The sequence below is a fragment of the Mauremys mutica genome, chromosome 2 (assembly GCF_020497125.1).
Source record: "Mauremys mutica isolate MM-2020 ecotype Southern chromosome 2, ASM2049712v1, whole genome shotgun sequence".
NCBI classification, from domain to species: domain Eukaryota; kingdom Metazoa; phylum Chordata; order Testudines; family Geoemydidae; genus Mauremys; species Mauremys mutica.
Genome location: NC_059073.1, coordinates 92,220,980 through 92,242,368, shown reverse-complemented (window position 1 = coordinate 92,242,368; position 21,389 = coordinate 92,220,980). Strand labels below are relative to the sequence as shown.

The window sequence follows — 21,389 nt, the reverse complement described above, 5'->3', positions numbered from 1 at the left end:
AGGATTAATAAATGTTTTTAATGCTAATATTCTCAAAGAATCCTCAATATTTGTTTTTGCAGGCATGATGTTGCCATCTTTGACGTCAGCTGTGTATTTCTTTGTATTTTTGGGGCTCTGTACATGGTGGTCCTGTTGCCTAGCATTTGATCCGCTGATATTCAGCTGTCTGTGTGTATTAATGGCTATATACAGTGCGGGGCACTTGATTGGACTTTATCTATACCAGTTACAATTCTTTCAGGAAGTTGTTCCTCCAAAGGACTACTATGCAAGGTAAGAGACCTATCTACATTATTTAATTATAGACAAGTAGTGCACTTTTCTGATGACAGATGTTGTTGCAATTGCTCTTCCACATTACAAATAATTTAACATAATTTTAGGAAAATAGTGTAATGTCAGGAAAATCCATGTTCAGTCTTTGAGAGTCAACACATGAAGTAAACTTGATTGGTCTTAGAGTCTTCTCTGTGTGAGAGATGACAACAATGTGCCTTTTTAGGCAAGAGTAATCCTGAGTGGGAAAGAGAGGGGTTCTCTGGCTAAAAAGATAAGAGAAACCCAGAAGATATAATGACTCACGGACTAAGGGAATGGCAGTACATCACCCAGAACATACACACATGTTTGTGGCAGTGGAGACAAGAAGATATAAAATACAACATTACCACCTCTTGATTGGTAGAGAGTGTGCATACATTATTGTCATTGCACTTACTTTGAACTGAGGGCTACTTTGCCAGAAGGTTGAGGATCATGCCTACTTTGCATAATATTAGGCAAATTGTATGAACTCTTCCTTACCTTCAATAATATAGAGGTATATCCTGTGCTCATACACCACACAGCAGTTCCATGCTCATACAGGCAGCTTGGATGCTTGGATCAAAATGTAACATGCTGGTGTCTGAAGTTTCCACACAGCACCTCTGTAATAAATATCTATTGGATGTAAAACATAGAAGAGGAAATCTTTTTTTTTTTAATCGAAAGGATATGAAGTCATGGAAGTATTTTATTGGTTAGTATGTGTTCCACTGGGTTGTGACCTCAGATTGCCTTTATGATAAATAATGCTTAGGGCCATAGATTTAATTGAATTCAATTAAATAACTCTTTAATTTTTATGTTGTCTATGGTAAGTTTCATGGTACTTTCAGCTATTTTAAATTGAAAATGAAAGAACACTTGATGAGCCAGAATTAATCATTTTTTGTCTTAAACCAATTCATTAAAGCAAGTGAAAAATAGAGTCTCACAACTGTATATGTAACTGTTTTCATACAACAGTTGGTACATTAAGTACATTGGCTCATTAGGTTCAGTTTCTGGCACTTATATTTTTTGACATTTTATTTATTCCACAACTACATTTTGTAATGTTGGGATTGCTGACTTTAGGAGGATGATCTAGGTAGCCATATGGTGCAGGGAATATAAATCTTCACATGTATATCAGAAAAGAGATTCCTAGATGTAGGTTCTTTTGTACCATCTACCATCTAGAGGCCAGCTTAGGCAATTGTATGAATTCTCATAACCTAAAGGGAGAAAAAAAAGAAAATTTATTTTTAAAGCAGATTCTTAAGCAGCCTAAAACACTTCTTTTTCATAGGTTTATAGATTCTGAGATTAGAAGGGACCAACGGGATCAAGTCTGACCTTCTGTATAACACAGGCCATAGAACTTCCTTTTGCTTCTTTTTTAATATGTTGGGAAAAAATTGCAAACATCCCATTAACTACCTGTGTACTAGGATATGGCCCTATATTGTACACCAATAAATTCTTATCATGGTAGAAAGCTTCTCTAATCTGCTTTGTAGTGTGCTGCATAGTATTTTTACTTAAAGCACTCTCTTTAATATGAATATTTATAAAGACTACTCTTCTTTTCACTTATTTCAAGTCCACACATGAAAACAGCTAAAAGTTTGCAGTTAATGTAGTTTAGGTCTTAATTTTTGCTTTACATTTCTTTGTAAATAGTGCAGTTGTGCTTTTTCATAATAGAATTTAACTTAAAGAGGACTCCAGTGAGATTCCTAAAGATACAAGACCTCAAAAAGCTGAAAAATTCATATAATATATTACATGATTTGGGGCATGTTTTGTTTGTTGTCTATTTACATTTCTCATTATCCTAAACTCTTTACAAATTTAAAGTACCAAGTTTAATTAGCCACCTCTTGATGAAAGTTTTAGAATAAAAATATGCATAAGTAAAACATCCGAGTAAATATGCAAAGTAACTTGACAGAAAAGTTGGGCAGAAAAGTTGACTCTTGGGCTTTAGAAACTTAACTGTTCTTATAAATATGTGATGTGACTTAAGGATCTTATATTCTAAATTACAGAGACAATAATGTTCACATGCATAATATACCAGAAGACAAGTGAGCAGTAGATAGTCTAATCTCTAAGTAGTACATGTATCTTTTTGTAATCACACATCTTGATGTGATGAATTGATATTGATGGGCTTGGTGGAAGTAATAATTTTAGGAGAGAGCTGAAGAAAGAGCAGTAGTGGTATTTATTGGCCATTAAAGTATGTACAAATCTGAGAGAGGGAGACAGCCACAAATATGGTATTAAAAAGAGCTGTATGGGTGGTGCTTAGGCAGTGGAGAGAGGAATAGAAGAAAATGAGATACAGATGTATTTGGGGTGGTACAGAAAAATATTTTAGCATTTCCCATCCTACAAGAAATTTGGTATATTGCTCTTTTATTCACAATATTTTTAGTTTGAGGCACAAGTTTGAGACTAAGGGGGGATATGATAGAGGTATATAAAATCATGAGTGGTGTGGAGAAAGTGAATAAGAAAAAGTTATTTACTTGTTCCCATAATATAAGAACGAGGGGCCACCAAATGAAATTAATGGGCAGCAGGTTTAAAACAAATAAAAGGAAGTTCTTCTTCACACAGTGCACAGCCAACCTGTGGAACTCCTTGCCTGAGGAGGTTGTGAAGGCTAGGACTATAACAGGGTTTAAAAGAGAACTAGATAAATGAATGGAGGTTAAGTCCATTAATGGCTATTAGCCAGGATGGGTAAGGAATGGTCTCCTTAGCCTCTGTTTGTCAGAGGGTGGAGTTGGATGGCAGGAGAGAGATCGCTTGATCATTACTTATTAGGTTCACTCCCTCTGGGGCACCTGGCATTGGCCACTGTCAGTAGACAGGATACTGGTCTGGATGAACCTTTTGGTCTGACCCAGTATGGCTGTTCTTAAGTTCTTATGACCCATTAATACGAGTGGCTGGCTCACACATGTAAATCCCAAGTACATTGAGATAAGAATCATATTCTTAATATATTTTCCAGTTATTCTTGTATTTTTTCTGTATTTTGCTTTTCTTTTTCTCTTTTCTATCTAAAATATATTTTAATAGTCACTTACAAGAGGAAGGGGGAACAATTCTCAGCTTTGTTAATTTATGTGAAAATCACATCACCTCTTTGTGCTAAAATCTTTGCTAGGGAAATCAGTTCAACAAGTATGTGCTATTGCTTGGGGTGGGGGGTTGGCTTTGTTACAAGGAGAAAGTTACTTTCACCTGTGCACAAAATAGAGATGATCCACCTGAAACAAGGCTTTTATTTCTTTGTAAAGTTTAAAGACTCTATTCCCAGGTTAGACTCCTCCCTTCTCTCACTTTGTGCAGTTGCAAGGGCAGACATTAAAATAAATCCTGTTGAGCTATTGAGGAATAATATTTCTCTCAAAGGAGTAGAAGGCTGGACTTTTAAAAGCTGTCAACATTAACATTCCTGGGTTCACAAGACATGTATGAGTTTTTTCTGGTCAAAATAACGTGTCTGCTTTGGATAGCGAAACACATCAATTTGCCAGCATGTAACTTTATGTCAGATTAGATTAAGTTAAACTACATCCGGAAAAGTGGGGAAGTTCTGATGTTAACTGTATTCATCTGCTAATGTTTTCCCCTTATGCTGTACCTTTAAGAAACCCCCACTTCAAAATTCAGCACTAGTGATTAAAAATAAAAGCATCAATTGACCGCTTGTATGAGAGAGCCATATCCAAAAATAAAAACAGAACGGTGCCCGTTGGTGAATTTGAATGTTTTGATCTGAATCCTCCTGGGAAGCTGCAGCAATAATAAATTAAAACATAAAAAGGATATAGAAAAATATAGCACTATGTCTTTACGATACTGCTTTATCTAGGATAAATATATGGAACGTCTTTAAAGCCGCAATCATGCCACAAAGCCTGCTTATGTTTATGCCTCTGCTATATCCAGATGTAATTTTCATGCCACATTTCATAAAACACAAAATGTGCACAAAATGGTTCTGCACGTATTGAAGCCTGATTAGTAGACTGAAAAGTGGGTCCTGTTGGTAGCGAGGAGATAGAGCCAGGGCACTCATTATATGCCCTTGACATTCTGCAGTGGAGGAGGGAGGAGGTACAAGCAGTGCCTCTCTTCCTGGGGAACAGTGTCCCTTGCTGGTGCAGAAGGGTGCAGTTTGTGAGACCTTTGCCAGTAAGGATGAATCAGTCTTTAGTTAGGACTTAGTACTGTAAAGTTTCAAAGTACTGAACAAATATTAATTGAGCTCTTGCTAGCTAGACCACATTGCTTCTGTTACCTTCCTTTTAAACACATATTCTGCCAATTCTTAAGTACATATTCCTTCTAAATTAAGTAATTGTGTTATCATTGATAAGTTAGTGATTTACTGAAAGGGAAAAACTGCGCCAACTCAAAAGGATACCATTTTTAAAAATTCATTCTGAAAATATCATATTTCTGCCATATATATACACATATATATTCTTTAGATTGACTAATAAACAGAATGACAGATATTAAAATGATCTTAGAAACTATATACAAAGTGTGGCATCCTGAAAAAATATACAGCTATATGTTGGCACTTGTACAAAGTGTTTCCTGCAGTTTTTTCAGGTGTGGTTTATTTATATAGTATCTAGTATGTTGGGTAGCAGAGGGCTTGCCAAGATGAAGAAATGGGATCAATCTAATAACATAAGGCTTATCTCAAGTCATTTACCCTATCCCTTCGCTAAATTTTCAGTAACATAGTATATTCACCTAACAATTTATCCTTTAGGTATGTAACTAACTAGTTAATGTGCTTCCCTTCCAAGCAAAGTCAGATTTAGTGTTTATAATTTACGGTTTAAAAATGAATGAGTTTGTCTAGAGAATGAGTTTAACCTTATAAGTTAATAAAAATCTTAACAATCTAAGACAAAAATTGTACGTTTATGTCTTTATATTGTCTGTATGGAGATCACTAACTTCTGGTGATATTGAGGGCCTCATCTTGTGATGTCAATCGTCTGAAAGGCAGAAAGCACTTCAAGTCCAGTTGAAGTGAATGGGAGTTGAGGGTGCCCAGCAAGTTACTGTATTAGATCCTGAACATATAGGTCAAATCTGAGACCTTGTTCTAAGCATAAAGGAAATTGCCTTCTGAATAACGTCTATTTATCTTTTATGGGGTTTACTTTTTATGGCAGCCATCACAGTAGAATCTAAGCACTGCATTACACGACTAGTCTAGGTCATCTTCCACTCTGATCATGCAAAATACTCGTAGAGTCATAATGGCTGAATTATTTGCATATTTACAAAAGAGAGGGAGTTTTTCCCTTTCCCTGGGCCCAACTCAGAACCCTTCATTTGAACATCTCCAAGAGCTGGGATCTGGATTCAAAGTTTGCAGCCCAATCCCTTTTCTGATATACAAGGGGAATAAAATATGTATGCACGGTGAATAAAAAAATGTCTAGGAAAAATAGTGAAATTGGTAACACAAATTAGTCACAGACAAAAATTGCATTGCAGCAGTATATTCTTTCTCACAAATGAATTCTCTAGGTTTCTTCCCCTCTTCTCCCCCTCCCCCCCAAAAGTAAGTCTTAGAGACAAGTGGAACATTCTTCTCAAACCACAAACCCACTGGACCGAGGCCTGCCTTGGAGACCCAATACTGATGAGAAGTATTGATAAGGATGTCCAATCAGAAGGAAGATAGAAATCCATTTGTATGTTGTATATGGAGCCACTATATGGATGGAGTACACTCTCTGCTCCTTGTGTCCCCTTTCTAATCTTTCTAGGCATTGATATCAGACTTGACAGCATGATATCTGAGTGCCCTCTGTGGTGAAGGAAATCAGTCTGCTGCCCTTGCTCCTTACCCATCATCATCTGCCAGTGAAAGCACACTGAGCACCATTCACGACCACACAAGAGATGGGCCTCCTGTCTTAACACCTCTCTTCTCACAGCCGAATTGCACTAATTATTTTGCTAGGGAGCCTACTTTGACTTGATTTAAGGGGGGGGATTTACCCCTAAAAGAGCAACAGAGGTAGCTAATTGTCATTGTCCTCACACTAATATCCCAAGGAAGATGCATATTAATAATGAAACATCCCAGAACTCAGAAAGCTAGTAATAATATTTAGAAATAATACTTATGTAACTCCTTTAAAGTTTTAGGCCTTTTTTGCTACAGGTGTGGCCAGTTCTGTTAGCAGCTTGGAAAAGCAATACTTGTCCTTACCATTATACTAATCTCTTGCCTGTATTAAATCTAAACTATGAGGTAGCCCAAGGCATGTGCTGTTCTGGATAACACCTTTCTTTGGAGGTGTTTTATCCCAGGTTTTCATCCACCAAACAAGCACGGACAAGATGAGCTTCATTATATGCAACAAACTCCCTCGTTAGGAATCATTTCTTTACTGTCAGGTGGCACAATGAATCATATATTTTCTAAATGTTTTTGATGGTCAGTACTCTTTGTGAATATCCCATCTCTACTGAGGGCTGGCCAAATGCAGGGCCCTTGCATCTGTTATTGAGATATTATACTTAGTAATATTTGGACTGTGGTGGAGCCCACTATGTACTAGGCACTTTCCAAGTGTCCCAGGCACCTCACAATCTGACATGACAAGCCACATACAAAGTGTTGTGGAGGAGAGAGAAAATATAGGACCAGATTCTTAGACCTGCTCTAACCACATTACACTACTCATTCTATACAAAGGTAGCAGAAACTGCCTCCATCTTGCCAGCTGAAGATTCCCCTGGAGTTTGGGAATTCCTCAGCATGTAGTGCTGGCATAGCTGGTTTCCATACCACCTCCCTGCAGCCTCCAATGTAGAAGGCAGTGAGGACTATGGCTGAAGTGCACTGTACTCCAGCTATCCCTAGTGGACTTCTGTCAGACAGTATTGTGTAAAGCAGCTCCTTAAGCAAATTACTCTGTCCAGGGTTAAGGCTGAAATGGAACTGGACAGAGAATCAAATATCCAGAACCTGCTGCCTGACAGATGTCCTTGTCCTGCTGTGCCAAATGGATATTGGCTGTAGCTGAGAATCTGGCCTCAGGTTTTTTTAACTCAGTGTTAATTTTTTTACTACTGCTAGACAACGTAGACATTATTAGTTAGCAGTTATTGTAATCTTCATGATAGAAGTAAGTCTAAAGGAGGGATATGGAGGAGGATGAAATAATGGCCTTATAGATTAGTTCAGAATGCATCTGACGAAGTGGGTATTCACCCATGAAAGCTTATGCTCCAATATTTCTGTTAGTCTATAAGGTGTCACAGGACTCTGTCACTTTTTACAGATCCAGACTAACACGGCTACCCCTCGGATACTAGTTCAGAAGGATATTTCATGTGTAAATCTAGAGGTGGAAGAAAGCAAGAACAGCTGTGGAAGAGGCTGACAAATAGACAGTCAAGGCTAGCACCATTGTTGGAGCCAGGATTGAGAAATAAGAAATGAGTTGAAAGGGAGGGAGGAACAGAGTTGTGAAAGATGTCAAGGATGACAGAAAGAAGTTTGAACTTGATGCATTGCAGAACCACCATCTTCAGTTTATAAAATCTCTAGTTATAAAGATATATTTAAGGAAACCCATCTATCTGCAAATAATTATTTTTATATTGTGCAGTCTTCTGCAAAGAGCAGTAGTTCTTATTGAGACAATGGATTATTGTATCATTAATTACTAATTATTTCTGTAAACTGTTATACATATTTGCTGTATCTGGTCTATCTATGCACAGGATACTAACTACAGAAAAATACAGAGTGAAATTCAGAATGTCCTCTGAGGCTCCTGTTTCTTTATGTCAAGATACAAAACATGATTTTTATCTTGAATAATTAGTCTAGATTTATTCTACTGATGACCAAAGCCTTCATAGTAAAACAAAGCTTATGGGATAAGATGTTGGTCCTGTGATCCGTGTTTCATTCTTGGGCCTAATTTCTTATTTACTGAGCCAGCAGGGCCTGGGAGTGCTTTGAAAGTAGTGTTGCCAACTTTGGTTGGATGAATTCCTGGAGGTTTCATCACATGCCATTATTTTTAATTAAAGATTAATCTTTAATTCCTGGAGACTTCAGGACAATCCCGGAGGGTCAGCAAACATATTTGAAGAATGGGAGTGCTTCCTGTCTCTTTGCATTGACCCATACTGCCAAGCTAGGAGTGGCATGAAGTCCCATTTGGTCCTATTAGTTGAAGATGATGTCTATGACCTGGAGTATATCAGAGAGGATTGGAAAGAGGAAGTCTCCCAGTGAGGATGGAGATGGGAGGATGAAGACTGAGGACAAGTCACTGCCTTCAGAACTTTAAGGATAAATGCTGGAATTCAGTACTGTGCCCACTTAAAAAATAACTCCACCCTTTTAACGTATATTTGTAAACATTTTATTAACTCAAACAAGGAAAACTGAAAAACCTGTCTCAATTCAGGCCACATCCCAATAGCCATGTCTGTCTGTTCCCACTATGTCAATAATCCTAACACTTTGGTTTTCGCTTACTGTTGTTAATCCCTATACAGCCAGTGAAATTGCAGACAGTTCTAAAATCTGCACAGCAGGTGCTATGTAATGAGACTCCCCTTGCCTCACTGCTATGTCCAAAATTTATGTAGTAATTAGACATTTAATAGAAATATGATATTCTGTTAAATTGACAAGAAGTTAAATTAAAAGAGGCAGAAAAATGGTGTTATTTTTATAAACCAGGACTCACAAGGAGATATACAGATGATGGAAAAAAGTTACCTTGGCTATTTCCTTAGCTACAAGACAACACTATATTTCTCCTAAGAGACAGTGTGATTGAGAGAGTTACAAAGAAGACCCCGCGTTTCTATTGCTTAGTAAGTCTTCAGAATGTTTCTCTGAGAAGTCATCAGATATTGAGTCATTCCATGAGATCAGCAATACAGTGATTAAAATAAATGTGCTTTGTTTCTTGGCCAACTGCCCAAAATAAAAAGTAGAAAAACACAATCCATGTTCACAGGTGCTTCATAACTAAAAACTAACTGTACTGTGTATGCTGTAATGCAGGAACTGTAATATCATATGTACTGTGCATTGACCCACATTAGCCCCTGTTAAGTCTTTGTCATTGAACCCAATCTTGTCTTTATACTCCCCTGAATCAAGGAACTTCACCAGGCTAGTGTTTGCTGTGTGCTACGCTTCCCATAGTGGAGTTAGCCCGTCTACATGAGTGTGTACATTACAAAGTTTGGTGCACAGTGACTGCGCTCCACCTGTGTTCCCTGAGTCAGGGGTGGTTGTGCTCAGTGCTGCTACTTCTGGGTCATGGATGGTGTGCTTCAGGCCTCCTCCAACACCAAGCTATTCCTTTTAGGGGTTCGTTGTACCTTAACATTATGGAATTTTTGCCATTTACTTCAATGGGGCCAGGATTTCACCCTCTTCTTAAATATAACAACACTGTACACTCAAATAGGGTTTAAAAATGTAAACTATCAATATCTTAGTTTGTTTTTAAAAATCACCTTGAATTTCGGCCTGGGATCTTCCTGCCTGTAAGGAAAGTTAAGCATTCAATCTTGTAGTTTATGAGCAGTTCCTCAGCATACCACTTCCCTCCCTCTGACTTACTCTTCCCCAACACACACACTATTCTCTGACCTCTCCAGAGGGCTATCAGCGGACCACAGCGCCACAAGAGGTCTTACCTCGCCCACTTTCAGAGAGACAAGAGGAGAAACGGAGACAGTCAGACCCCTCTGTGCAAGGATCCCCACAGAAAGATCCTGGCCAAAGTATGTTTAAAGATACAACATTATAATTATGATCAATATTTTCAAACAGTAAAGTTAGGATATTTAGGTACCTGATTTTCGAGGTGCTGAGCACCTAGCAATTCCGATTGAAATTGCGGTTCCTAACTTTAGGTCCCTTCATTTGAAAAATATTAGCCAGTATTTGTAATATAATACATACTTAACTGTGCTACTACAGATACCATGGCTTTTAAAACACTCTTTCATTTTCCTTAATCTAACTGACATTTCTCTGTGCTGTTGGTTTGCTTTTTGCCCTTCACTCCTCATGAACAGTGAAGCTTAACCTGGTTAATTTCACTTTCTGGGTCAAAGTTACATGGGGTCAGCACTGGTCTCTGACAACAGACACAAGGTGGCTACAATCTCCTCTTCCCCGGGGACCTGTAGCCAGCCCAGGTAGCCACAATGATAGTACTGATATCCCCTAAACAGCCTTGCCATGAGCGCTGCTAAAGAATCTCTGACTGAGATTAAAGTGGCTCTCACTCAGGGCTAATCCCCCTGGGATACTCAGCAAGTTACACTGGGGTGACATGGACCCATTGTTTATAATTCATTTCCCTCTGCATGTGTTCTCATCATATTGTGTTTGTGGGCTTTAATATTACATGTGAATAATTTAATTAAATAAAAATTGTGGACCGTTGCTAATCATAGATGGTTTAATAAGTCACCCCTAACTCTTTTTAAAATATCCTTAATTTTGTGTCAAAAAGTCCTTGATGGTGTTCCTTTATGAAAATGAACTCCAGACAGAAAAAAAGTCAAAGCTACAGGGCCTGACTGAACACTAAGCTTCTATGACCTTGCAAAGAACACCTAATACACCACAAACAGATGTCATACCACTCTTAGCGATGCAATCATAGCTGAACTGTTTGACAACTAGTACAAACCATAACAGGCTACGGTGGAGTATATACAAATGCTGATATCCTCCTGACAATGAAAACCACCTATAGAGGGGATTAAATGTGCAGACACAGCAGTGAGAGTTAATAGTAGTGGGGCAGAAGAGCAGGGTGAGGACCGTGGAAGCATTGTGGTGGGTCTACCTGATATCCTTGATCTGCGTTTTTCACAGATCCTTTGCTTTATGCAGAACCTCCACTGACCATTTTATGAGGCCATCGTTCCTGTCTCAGGAATCTGCCAAAAATGGGTCCCCCAAAAAACCTCATGTTTCCAGTAATTTTTCTTCTCCCAAGGGTATTTCCACAGAAGGGGAACATCAGGGTCTTAGTTATTGCAGCCAGACATTGTCAAACACAATTTTATGGGCCACATAAGAGACACGTACAGTGAGTCCAACTCAAGCCTTCACCACAAACAAAACCTTTTCAAGACTGAAAAAGTTGGGTTAACTTTTATTGTTTTGTTTTTCTTTTATTTTTCATGTGCCTTTAAACATTCCGATTTTGATAGATTCCAAAAGTTGAAGTATGAAAATATAGCAAGAGACCCTTTGGAGGAGTTCACAACTGGCTGTAGCCAGAAAGTACCAGAAACTTCACAAGCTTGTTCTTGTGAGGTTTCCAGCTTAATCTCTGCAATAAAGGCAATCAGATTCATCCAAATGTTGGGATGATTATCCAAGAGGAATCCTCTGAAGTTCATTCATGCTATAAGAGTTTAGTAAAGAGTTTAGTACTCCTTGAAGATCAGTTATATTTTTGCTCCAAGACAGGAGGGATAGCTCAGTGGTTTGAGCATTGGCCTGCTAAACCCAGGGTTGTGAGTTCAATCCTTGAGGGGGCCATTTGGGGATTGGTCCTGCTTTGAGCAGAGGGTTGGACTAGATGATCTCTTGAGGTCCCTTCCAACCCTAATAATCTAGGATCAGTAAGTTACTGATTCTCTGAGGAAGGTGATGGGACCCTGTCTTAGGCAGCTGGTTAGTGATAACCTCCCTTTGAATGCCCCTCTTCCGCTCTCCGTTTGTCTTTATATAGAAGTCATATGTGGTGTATCTCCATTAATTTGACCCAACAACCAGAGTTGCTCCTTCATTGTAGCTGCTGAACTATATGTCGCAAATTCAGTCCTGGCAGAAGCAGGCACAACTTTATTCATGTTTTTGGAGTTGCACCAGGGATGAATTGGGCTGTGTATCTTCCCCTTAACTTGAAACCGATGTAAACAAATTGATGTGCTAAGACCTTTTGAAAACAACTGCCTTCTTCACATGGTAAACACCAGTTTCCAAGCTGTGTTTTGCTACAGTGGTGAGTGAGTATGCAATTGGTGAGGTTTTCTTTGGCATACCTGGTTGTTGGTTAGCCTTCTGTACAGGTGGTTCTCATTAATATGGGAGGAAAATGTCTTGGCTATCAGAATGATGCATAAGCTGTATCCGGAAACCAGGCTTGAATTGCAAACATAAAATCAGTCTCCATTGCATGACGTAAAACTGGCTAAATTCCACCTCCTTCTGCTGCCAAATTGGTACATATTACCAGTGCTGGAAGAAGCAGCAAAGAATCCTGTGGCACCTTATAGACTAACAGACGTTTTGCAGCATGAGCTTTCGTGGGTGAATACCCACTTCTTCAGATGCAAGATGTATCTTTCTTTGGGTTTATTGTTAAGACTTTGGGGGCAGATTTTCAAAGTTTTAATTAACTGTAATTAACTTTTGTGAGGAAATGTCAAATGTGCTTGAGCAAATCAGGTCTGTGCACACTCACAGCAGATATTTTCACATTCACGTGTCTAGCAGGCACCTAATTCACCCTGGACCCAATCCACTTCCCAGTAAAGTTAATGTGAAAAACTCCAATTGCAGCCAAATGGAGATGGATCACATCCCATGTGCTCATTCAAGTTTGAGTATGTGCACCCATATGTTACACGTGAACATTGTATGCATGAAGAGAACTTTGAAAATCTGTCCATTTAATTATTAAATTTAAGTTAACATAACACATAACTACACAAATTTTGTCTGGGCGAAGATATCCTGACGCAGAACTCTTTAACACTCTTATTGTAAAGCTTGCCAATGAACAGTGCATTCCAGCTGGAACAATATGCCAAGCAAGCTAGGTGGTCTAGATGAAATTACTATAAGGTGGGTACAAAACTGGTTGAAAGACTGTACTCAGAAAGTAGGTTCGCTGTCAGACTGGGGGGGACGTATCTAGTGGGGTGACAATGGGGTTTGTCCTGTGTCCATTACTGTTCAATATTTGCATTACTGACTTAGATAACAGAGTGGAGCGTATGCTTATAACATTTGCAGATGACACCAAAGTAGGAGGGGTTGCAAGTACTTTGGAGTGTGCGATTAGAATTCAAAATCATCTTGACAACTTGGACAATTGATCTGAAATCAGCAAGATGAAATTCAATACAGACAAATATAAAGTACTGCACTCAAGAACAAAAAATCAAATGCACAACTAAAAAACTAGCTAAGCAGTAGTACTGCAGAAAAGGATCTGAGAGTTGTAGTGGATCACAAATATGAGTCAACAATGTGATGCAGTTGCAAAAAAATCTCTTGTATCATTCTGAGGTGCGTTAACAGGAGTATCATATGTAAGAAATGGGAGGTAATTGTCCCATTCTACTCAGCACCAGTGAGGCCTCAGGTGGAGTATTTTGTCCAGTTCTGGACACCACACTTTGAGATATATAGACAAATTGGAGAGAATCCAGAGGACAACAACAAAAAATGATAAACAGTTTAGAATGAGAAGAAGTTAAATAACAGGACATTTTTAGTCTTCAGGAAAAAAAAGACTGGGGGGGGGCTCATAAGTCTTCAAATATGTTAAGGACTGTTATAAAGAGGACTGTGATCAGTTGTTCTGGTCCACTGAAAGTAGGAGAAGAAGTAAACAACTTAATCTAAGGGCAGGTCTACACTAAGGGCGGGGGTCGAACTAGGGTACGCAAGTTCAGCTACGTGAATAGTGTAGCTGAACTCGAAGTACCCTAGTTCGAACTACTTACCCGTCCAGACGCTGTGGGATCGAAGTCCGCGGCTCCAAGGTTGACTCCGCCACCGCCGTTTGCAGTGGTGGAGTACCGGAGTCGACCGGAGCGCGCGGGGAGTTCGAACTATCGCGTCCAGATTAGACGCGATAGTTCGAACTCCGAGAAGTCGAACTCACCGCGTCGACCCGGCAGGTAAGTGTAGACTAGCCCTAAAGCAAGGGAGATTTAGATGAGATATTAGGAAAAAGTTTCTAACTAAGAATAGTTAAGTCCTGGAATAGGCTTCCAAGGGAGGTTGTCTTTGGAGGTTTTTAAGAACAAATTAGACAAACAGGTGTCAGGGATGGTCTCAGAGCAGGGGGCTGGAATTAGAGGTCTTTTCCAGCCCTAGATTTCTATGATTCTATCTGGAATGGGAAGAATCCTTAAAATGATGCCAATGTCATATAATTAATAGAGAAAAATAATTAATCATAACTTTTAATATGCTGGGTCCAAATGGGTGATATTAGCCTTTAAAGTATGTGACAAATCTGGAGGATCAGCCAGTTTGTGAATATTTTAAATATTGCATTAATACACAAGCATAAAATCTAAGTGAAAGGAATGGCTCTGGTCCTGCATGATGGACTGATTTAAAGGCACTCACCATTTCACAGGACTGGGCCCTCAGTTTGGTATCAAAAGCTAGTTGTCCTTTGTTTTGTAATATTTTGAAAAGGGTATGCCTCAAATTGGATGGTAAGCCTTGTGAATTTTGTCTCTGCTCATTCACTCCTCCTAAGTGTTCCCCCATCCACAAGCTCAGGAGCAGGTGTTAAGCTCTGGTGACAGAAGATGCCACATCATGTCCTCTGACCTAGAAAACATCACCAAATGAATGCACAGCTGTATGCCATGATTCCTAAACAACGGCCCATTGCCATGCCCAGAAAACATTTGTGTAAAATCACATAGTCCTACCAGCTTCTGATCTCTACCATTTTATAGTATTAAGAGAAAAGAATTATAATTAGCAATTCGCTTTTGGCTAGACACACCTCTCCTTAGTTTTTCCTAACATCTACTTGCCAACCTTCCTTTTTCATATTCTGGCATGCCTAGCAGTAATGATGATAATATTTAGCACTTATATAGCTCTTTATATTTTGAAATCATCGTACAAACATTCACTAATGACTCATCCCAACTTTCTTATGAGGTAGTGTGAAGAGACAGAGTCTGGCCCCAGTCTCAACACAGCAGATGCACAATGACTTAGTCCTTGTCTGTGCTAGAGAAGTGTGATTTTAAAAATCAGTCTAGATAAACAAGTGAAAAGCCCTAATATTGATGTAGTTAAGCCAGTTTAACCCTTGCTTATATCAGTTAACTTATGTTGGTAAGCTGCTGACACAAACTGATCTAGTCAGTGTTTACTACCATTTAAGTGCATTTGCATATTACAGGTTTGCAGTCATGTAACTAGCTGAACTGTGTACTTTTCTAGTACAGTAACTCCTCGCTTAATGTTGTAGTTATGTTCCTGAAAAATGCAACTTTAAGCGAAATGATGTTAAGCTAATCCAATTTCCCCATAAAAATTAATGTAAATAGGGGGGAGGGAAGGGGAGGGTTAGGTTCCAGGGAAAAAATTTTCACCAGACAAAAAACCTATATATTATATAGATATAGACACCGTATATGTTTTAAACAAACAATTTAATACTGTTCACTGCTATGATGATTGTGAAACTTGGTAGAGATGGTGAAGTTAGATGGTGCAAGAGGGTGGGATATTTCCCAGGGAGTGCCTTGCTGCTAAATGATGAACTAGCACTCGGCTGAGCCCTCAAGGGTTAATACATTGTTGTTAATGTAGCCTCTCACACAAGGCAGCATGAACACAAGGGAGGGGAGACAGCATACTAGACAGAGACAGACACACACCTTGTGTGGGGGGAGAGATGCACATTGCCCCTTTAAGTAAGCTGACCCACTCTTAAGTGCATTGTCTTTTTAAGTGGATCAGGAAGTTGTGACAGCAGCTGCTGTCCCAAGCTCTCTCTGTCTCTCTCCATCTGTGTCCCCTTCCTGCTGTATATGGAGAAGGGGTAAGCAGGGTGCAGGAGCAGGGGGGCGGGGGACACCCTGACATTAGCCCCTTCCTTCCCCCCCCCCTCCACAGCAAGCAGGAGTCTCTGGGAGCAGCTCCAAGGCAGAGGGCAGGAGCAGCACATGGCAGTGGTGGGAAGGACAGCTGAACTGCCTTGATAGCCTGCTGGGCGGCTGCAGCACAGGGAACTTGGGGAGCTGATAGGGGGGCTGCCGGTCCACTCTGGTTAGAAGCCCCCACCAGCTAGCTGCAACAGGCTGCTCTTCCTGCAAGCAGTGGACAAAGCATACGGCTGCCAAATGACATTAGAAGGGAGCATTGCACAACTTTAAACGAGCATGTTCCTTAATTGATCAGCAACGTAACAACAAAACAATGTTAACCGGAACGACTTTAAGTAAGGAGTTACTGTATTGACAAGGCCTTCATATCCATCATCCCTGCATCCACAGTCACTTTCCTGATGTTTTCCTTTATTCTTAATTTAAGATGAACAATCATAAACCTGAGCTTGAGTTTTCTCCTGAGTTGACTTTTTAGGGTTTTCCCTGCAAGATCTTAGTCACTCTTTTGCCTCAACAACTCACTATCTTTCATCCATCTGAGTAGAATCTAATGAAATCCTCCTGGTCTGGCTGCCAGATGAGTCAACAGAATAGACCTACATCTCCATGACAGTTCTGGAACCTCTCACAGGTAGGTTGATAAATATAATTATCCCCATTTAACAGATCGGAAATTAACACTGGAAAATTAAATCACTTGCCCAAGACTCACACTGCTTCTCAAAGTTTGGATTAGCATTCCTGGCTCAAGCTGCTGAATTTAGTTCAGTAGATCATGCTGTAAGCTTTCTCCATCTGAAGTCTGAAATCAATATGTGCCATACTTTGTCAAGGCAAATACTGCTTTTGTCAAAACTTAATTTATTCTTTGCTCTGCAATAAAATGCTAACAGCATATCTCCATGGACCAGTAAAAACTTATTGTCCTAACAGACAATCACATGCTTAGTTATTGTGCCTGAATCACTAATGTTTTATTCAGATAATTCTGGTCTACTAAATGCTTGTGTCCACCAACATTATTTTTGCATGTGTTCCCTTTCCCACATGATTTCTATTGAAGACACTGACATAAAATACACTTGGTGGGCTAACCACACAAGTAAGTTTTTAATTCCACCAGCATCTGAACTGAAGGCAACAGGAAGTTCGATAGCCTGAGTTACCTGGTTGCTCAGGAAAATCAGCTCAATCTGCCCATCTGTAGTATCCACCCCCCTATATATGTGAAACTTCTGAAGTGGAATTGTTGGCTGCTATCCTTCCAGTCACTCTGCCAACTTATTTCAAAGAGCTAGTAACCTCACTTACTAATTGGCACAGCAAGACAACATTAAACCATGCCTCCCGCTGAATGTAAGGGTATCCAAATTCACCCTTTGGCAAAGAGACTCCTTTTTGTACACTATGCATTGTTTCTGAACATTCCCTCAGTTTTTTCCCTCCTATATCCCTTCCACACTGTTCCTGGGCCTACTTGCTTATTGCTTTCGCTCATCTGTGTATAAAAAAAATCAAAACTCGCTGCTGTATTTCCTTGATACTAGTGCTATATCCTTCCCCTAGACCAGGGGTAGGTAACCTATGGCACATGTGCCGAAGGCGGCACGCGAGTTGATTTTCAGTGGCACTCACACTGCCTGGGTCCTGGCCACCAGTCCAGATGGCTCTGCATTTTAATGTAATTTTAAATGAAGCTTCTTAAACATTTTAAAAACCTTATTTACTTTACATACAACAATAGTTTAGTTATATATTATAGATTTATAGAAAGAGACCTTCTAAAAACGTTAACATGTATTACTGGCACACAAAACCTTAAATTAGAGTGAATAAATGAAGACTCAGCGCACCACTTCTGAAAGGTTGCCAACCCCTGCCCTAGATGGTGCTATTTAACATGAATAGTTTTTCCTCTCGTCCTCTGGTCCTTCTGACTACACATGTATGAGGGAGTGGGAGAGAATGGCCACCTAATGTGTCCAGTATGTTTCCTTCCTTCTGACTCTTGACATTTCTTTTTTCTGTCTCCCATCCTGGAGGTTCTGCACAAGGTTCCAGCAGCATCAGTGTTGATGTATCACTTCCTATGTATTTCAGAAATCTCTTCCAAGTGCCTCAGCAAAACAATATGGCATGTGACCCAACAATGAGCACAGGAAAGGGGTTTACTGGTTTTGCTTGTCATCTTCCTTTTTTCCACCTTTATTTTTCTTTTGAAGCTATACCATTTTAGGCTCTGATTACCAAGTGGTGTCACAGTTGGTCAGTTTTCATTGGGAGACCTCCAAAGAGAGCCCAGACTGAATTGGCACAGCACTTTTTGAAGAATAGCAATATTAGTCCTGATTTAGTGACTGAATTGCAGTTGGTATTCAGTGACAGGTTGTGACTATTGCATATGTAGGCCTGTAGATGTGCGGACTCACCCCGCAGTGCCTCCTGCTGGTTGTCCTTGTGAATTAGCTCATTCCAGCTCCGGAGCGCCATCTGCAGGCCGGTGATCCGCCTGTCCTCTGGCCCCCGTGTCCCTCCCTGGACCCGGTGCCCCTTTAACTGGGGTGCTGCCCCCTGGCAGTAACCCCTTTCTCTCAGGGTCTCCCCTCCCCAGGAGAACCCCCACCCGCTATCCTCACCTTGCCTCAGTATCAGGCTACTGCCAGTCATCATCTAGCCCCATGCCCTGGGGCAGACTGCAGTATCAGCCTACTCATCACTGGCAAGGTTGGGTTTGGACCTGCTGCCTTGGCCTACCCCTGGGCTGCCCTCCGCAACTGCCAGTACCTGTTGGCCTTATGCTAGGCCACAGTCTGGGGCTTTCCAGGCTAGAGCTCCCCAGCTCCTCTGCCTTTCCCCAGCCCTGCTCCACTCAGGTACTCTACTCAGGTCCCTGCAGCCAGGCCCTTCTCCCTCTATAGGCAGAGGGAGACTCCTGTCTGCCCCTGGCTTCTCTGCCTTTATAGGGCCAGCTGAGTCTGTTTGGAGCATGGCCCCAGCTGCAGCCACTTCCCCCAATCTGCCCAGCCTAAAAGCTGCTTTCTCCAGCCACAGCCTCCTCCCAGGGCTGTTTTTAATCCTTCAGGGCAGGAGCAGGGGTCCACCCTGCTACAAGGCCAGATTATTGTTTTAAAGCCACGGACAATGTTGGGGGTGAGAGGAGATGGAGCTGTAAGTGAAACTCCAAGTAGAATTAGATGGAACCCGAGCTAGACTTCCTCCTGACGCTTTCTGGTAATGAACTCAGAGCGTGAGCCAAATGAAAGGAAGGAACTTGTAAATCCTGTCCCCATCAGCGTATTGGGAGGGAAGCCTCTCACCTACTGAACTGCAGGGACTACTCAAAGAGGATCTATGTTGTGTGTTTGTGTTTGCTTCTACTCTTCTCAGAGCAAAGCCCACCCCTCTGCCAGCACAAACTCTTCCCTCTAAGGCCTCCCTGTGAAGGGGAGGGGGAAATGAATCAAGGGGGCCATCTCTTACCCTGGCCTCTGTGGGGAAGGAATTGAGAAAAAACCCATGCATTGAAAAGAGCCCTGCTGCTTGGTCTCTCCAAAGGAAGGTACATTTGTCTTGACTACCCAGGTCTTTAGGAAGGTAGTGACATGAGGGGAAGGGGGCATGTGTGTTCCTTTTCCCTTTCTATAACCAATGAAAAATAACTGCTGAGCCCGACAACTCTCCTAAAATCAACTGGAATGAGGCACCCTTACCTCTTTGTGTGGATTCTTGGCCCTGCTGGTTTCTCTCCAGGGTGCCCCCTCTCTCCCTGCACCAGCCGCTGTGCTGCTTGCTCACTGCCACACCCCTCACCACTTTGTGAAGTCTATGTGGCAATGGGCTTCTGGTCTGTCTCTCCTCCTCTTAATGGAGTAGCAGTTTAGAGGCTGCTCTTCTCTTCCCCCCAGCCTCATCCCTCACGGGGAAAGAAAAGCTATTGAGACACAGTTTCATGTAGTAATCAGATATTCTTAACACAATCACTCTTAGGGGCCACCATAAAGAGCCCTAGGGCAGGAATGGATTAAAGAATTTTGGGGCCTTGTGCACTATGGAAATTGGGGGCTCTCCACCTTCCTTAAACTAGACAGAAGAGAAGAGGCCCTGCTACCAGTTCCAAACCTGCTTGTGCAACTATCTAGGGCACCAAACCAAGATGGCAGTGTAACCCTGTACACCAGCTTGCAATGCCGCTTACTGAAATTTTGCCTGCCCCTGGCAAGATGTGGGGCTACTAGGGCAAACTTGGTTGGGTACCAAATTAGGTTGCCATCTCTGAGGATTAGAAAAAATGGCCAGTGCCCCCCCAACCAGCCTGACCCTCCATTTCCCATCTTAGGCATCCCCCTGCATCCATCAGTCTGAGAGCCTCTTTCCCCCTCAAGTGTCCCCCACAACCACCAACCCAACCTTCCTGTCCAATAACCCCTACACCCACCCCATTCCAGGAGCCTCAGCTCAGGGGCTCCCTCTACCATCCCTTCCCAGGAGCCTTTGCTTCCCTCACCCTGGTCTCTGCACCTTATCTCTCAGGTCCATGCTGCTTTCCTGTGCTGAGAGGAGCAGGAGCCTCAGCTGCCACCCTGAGCACATTGAGGGCCCTGCACATGGAGTGAGAGCCAGGTACTGGGTTGGCAGTGCTCCCAATGGCCAGGTGACCTGAGTGCCATAGTCAAAACATGTTGCTACTATGTGAAGAGCCCTGTGGACCTGACAAAGAGCTCTGTGGAGCTCGAAAGCTTGTCCCACCAACAGAAATCGGTCCTCTAATAAAAGATATTATTTCACTTACCTTGTCTCTCTCAGATCCTGGGACGCCCATTGCTACTACAACAAGGCAAATCAGTTCTGGGTCCAGTTCTGTTCAATACCTTCATCGATGATTTAGATAATGGCATAGAGAGTACACTTGTAAAGTTTATGGATGATGCCAAGCTGGGAGGGGTTGCAAGTGCTTTGGAGGATAGGATTACAATTCAAAATGATCTGGACAAACTGAAGAAATGGTCTGAAGTAAATAGTATAAAATCCAATAAGGACTTATATGTATCCTATCCTCCATGAACTTATCTAGTTCTTATGAGGGTGGTGGGTGGGGTTCAAAAATAACTAGATACGTTCAT

The 21,389-nt window shown here is 41.2% G+C and overlaps 1 protein-coding gene across 1 annotated transcript in view; it reads left to right on the top strand.

Moving 5' to 3' along the window:
• PIEZO2 (piezo type mechanosensitive ion channel component 2) overlaps positions 1–21,389 on the top strand; it is a 457,344-nt gene that overhangs the window by 294,500 nt on the left and 141,455 nt on the right. Inside the window, exon 7 of the mRNA XM_045007801.1 lies at positions 63–276. Coding sequence (XP_044863736.1) covers positions 63–276 — 214 coding nt within the window. The remainder of the gene's footprint in view (positions 1–62; positions 277–21,389) is intronic.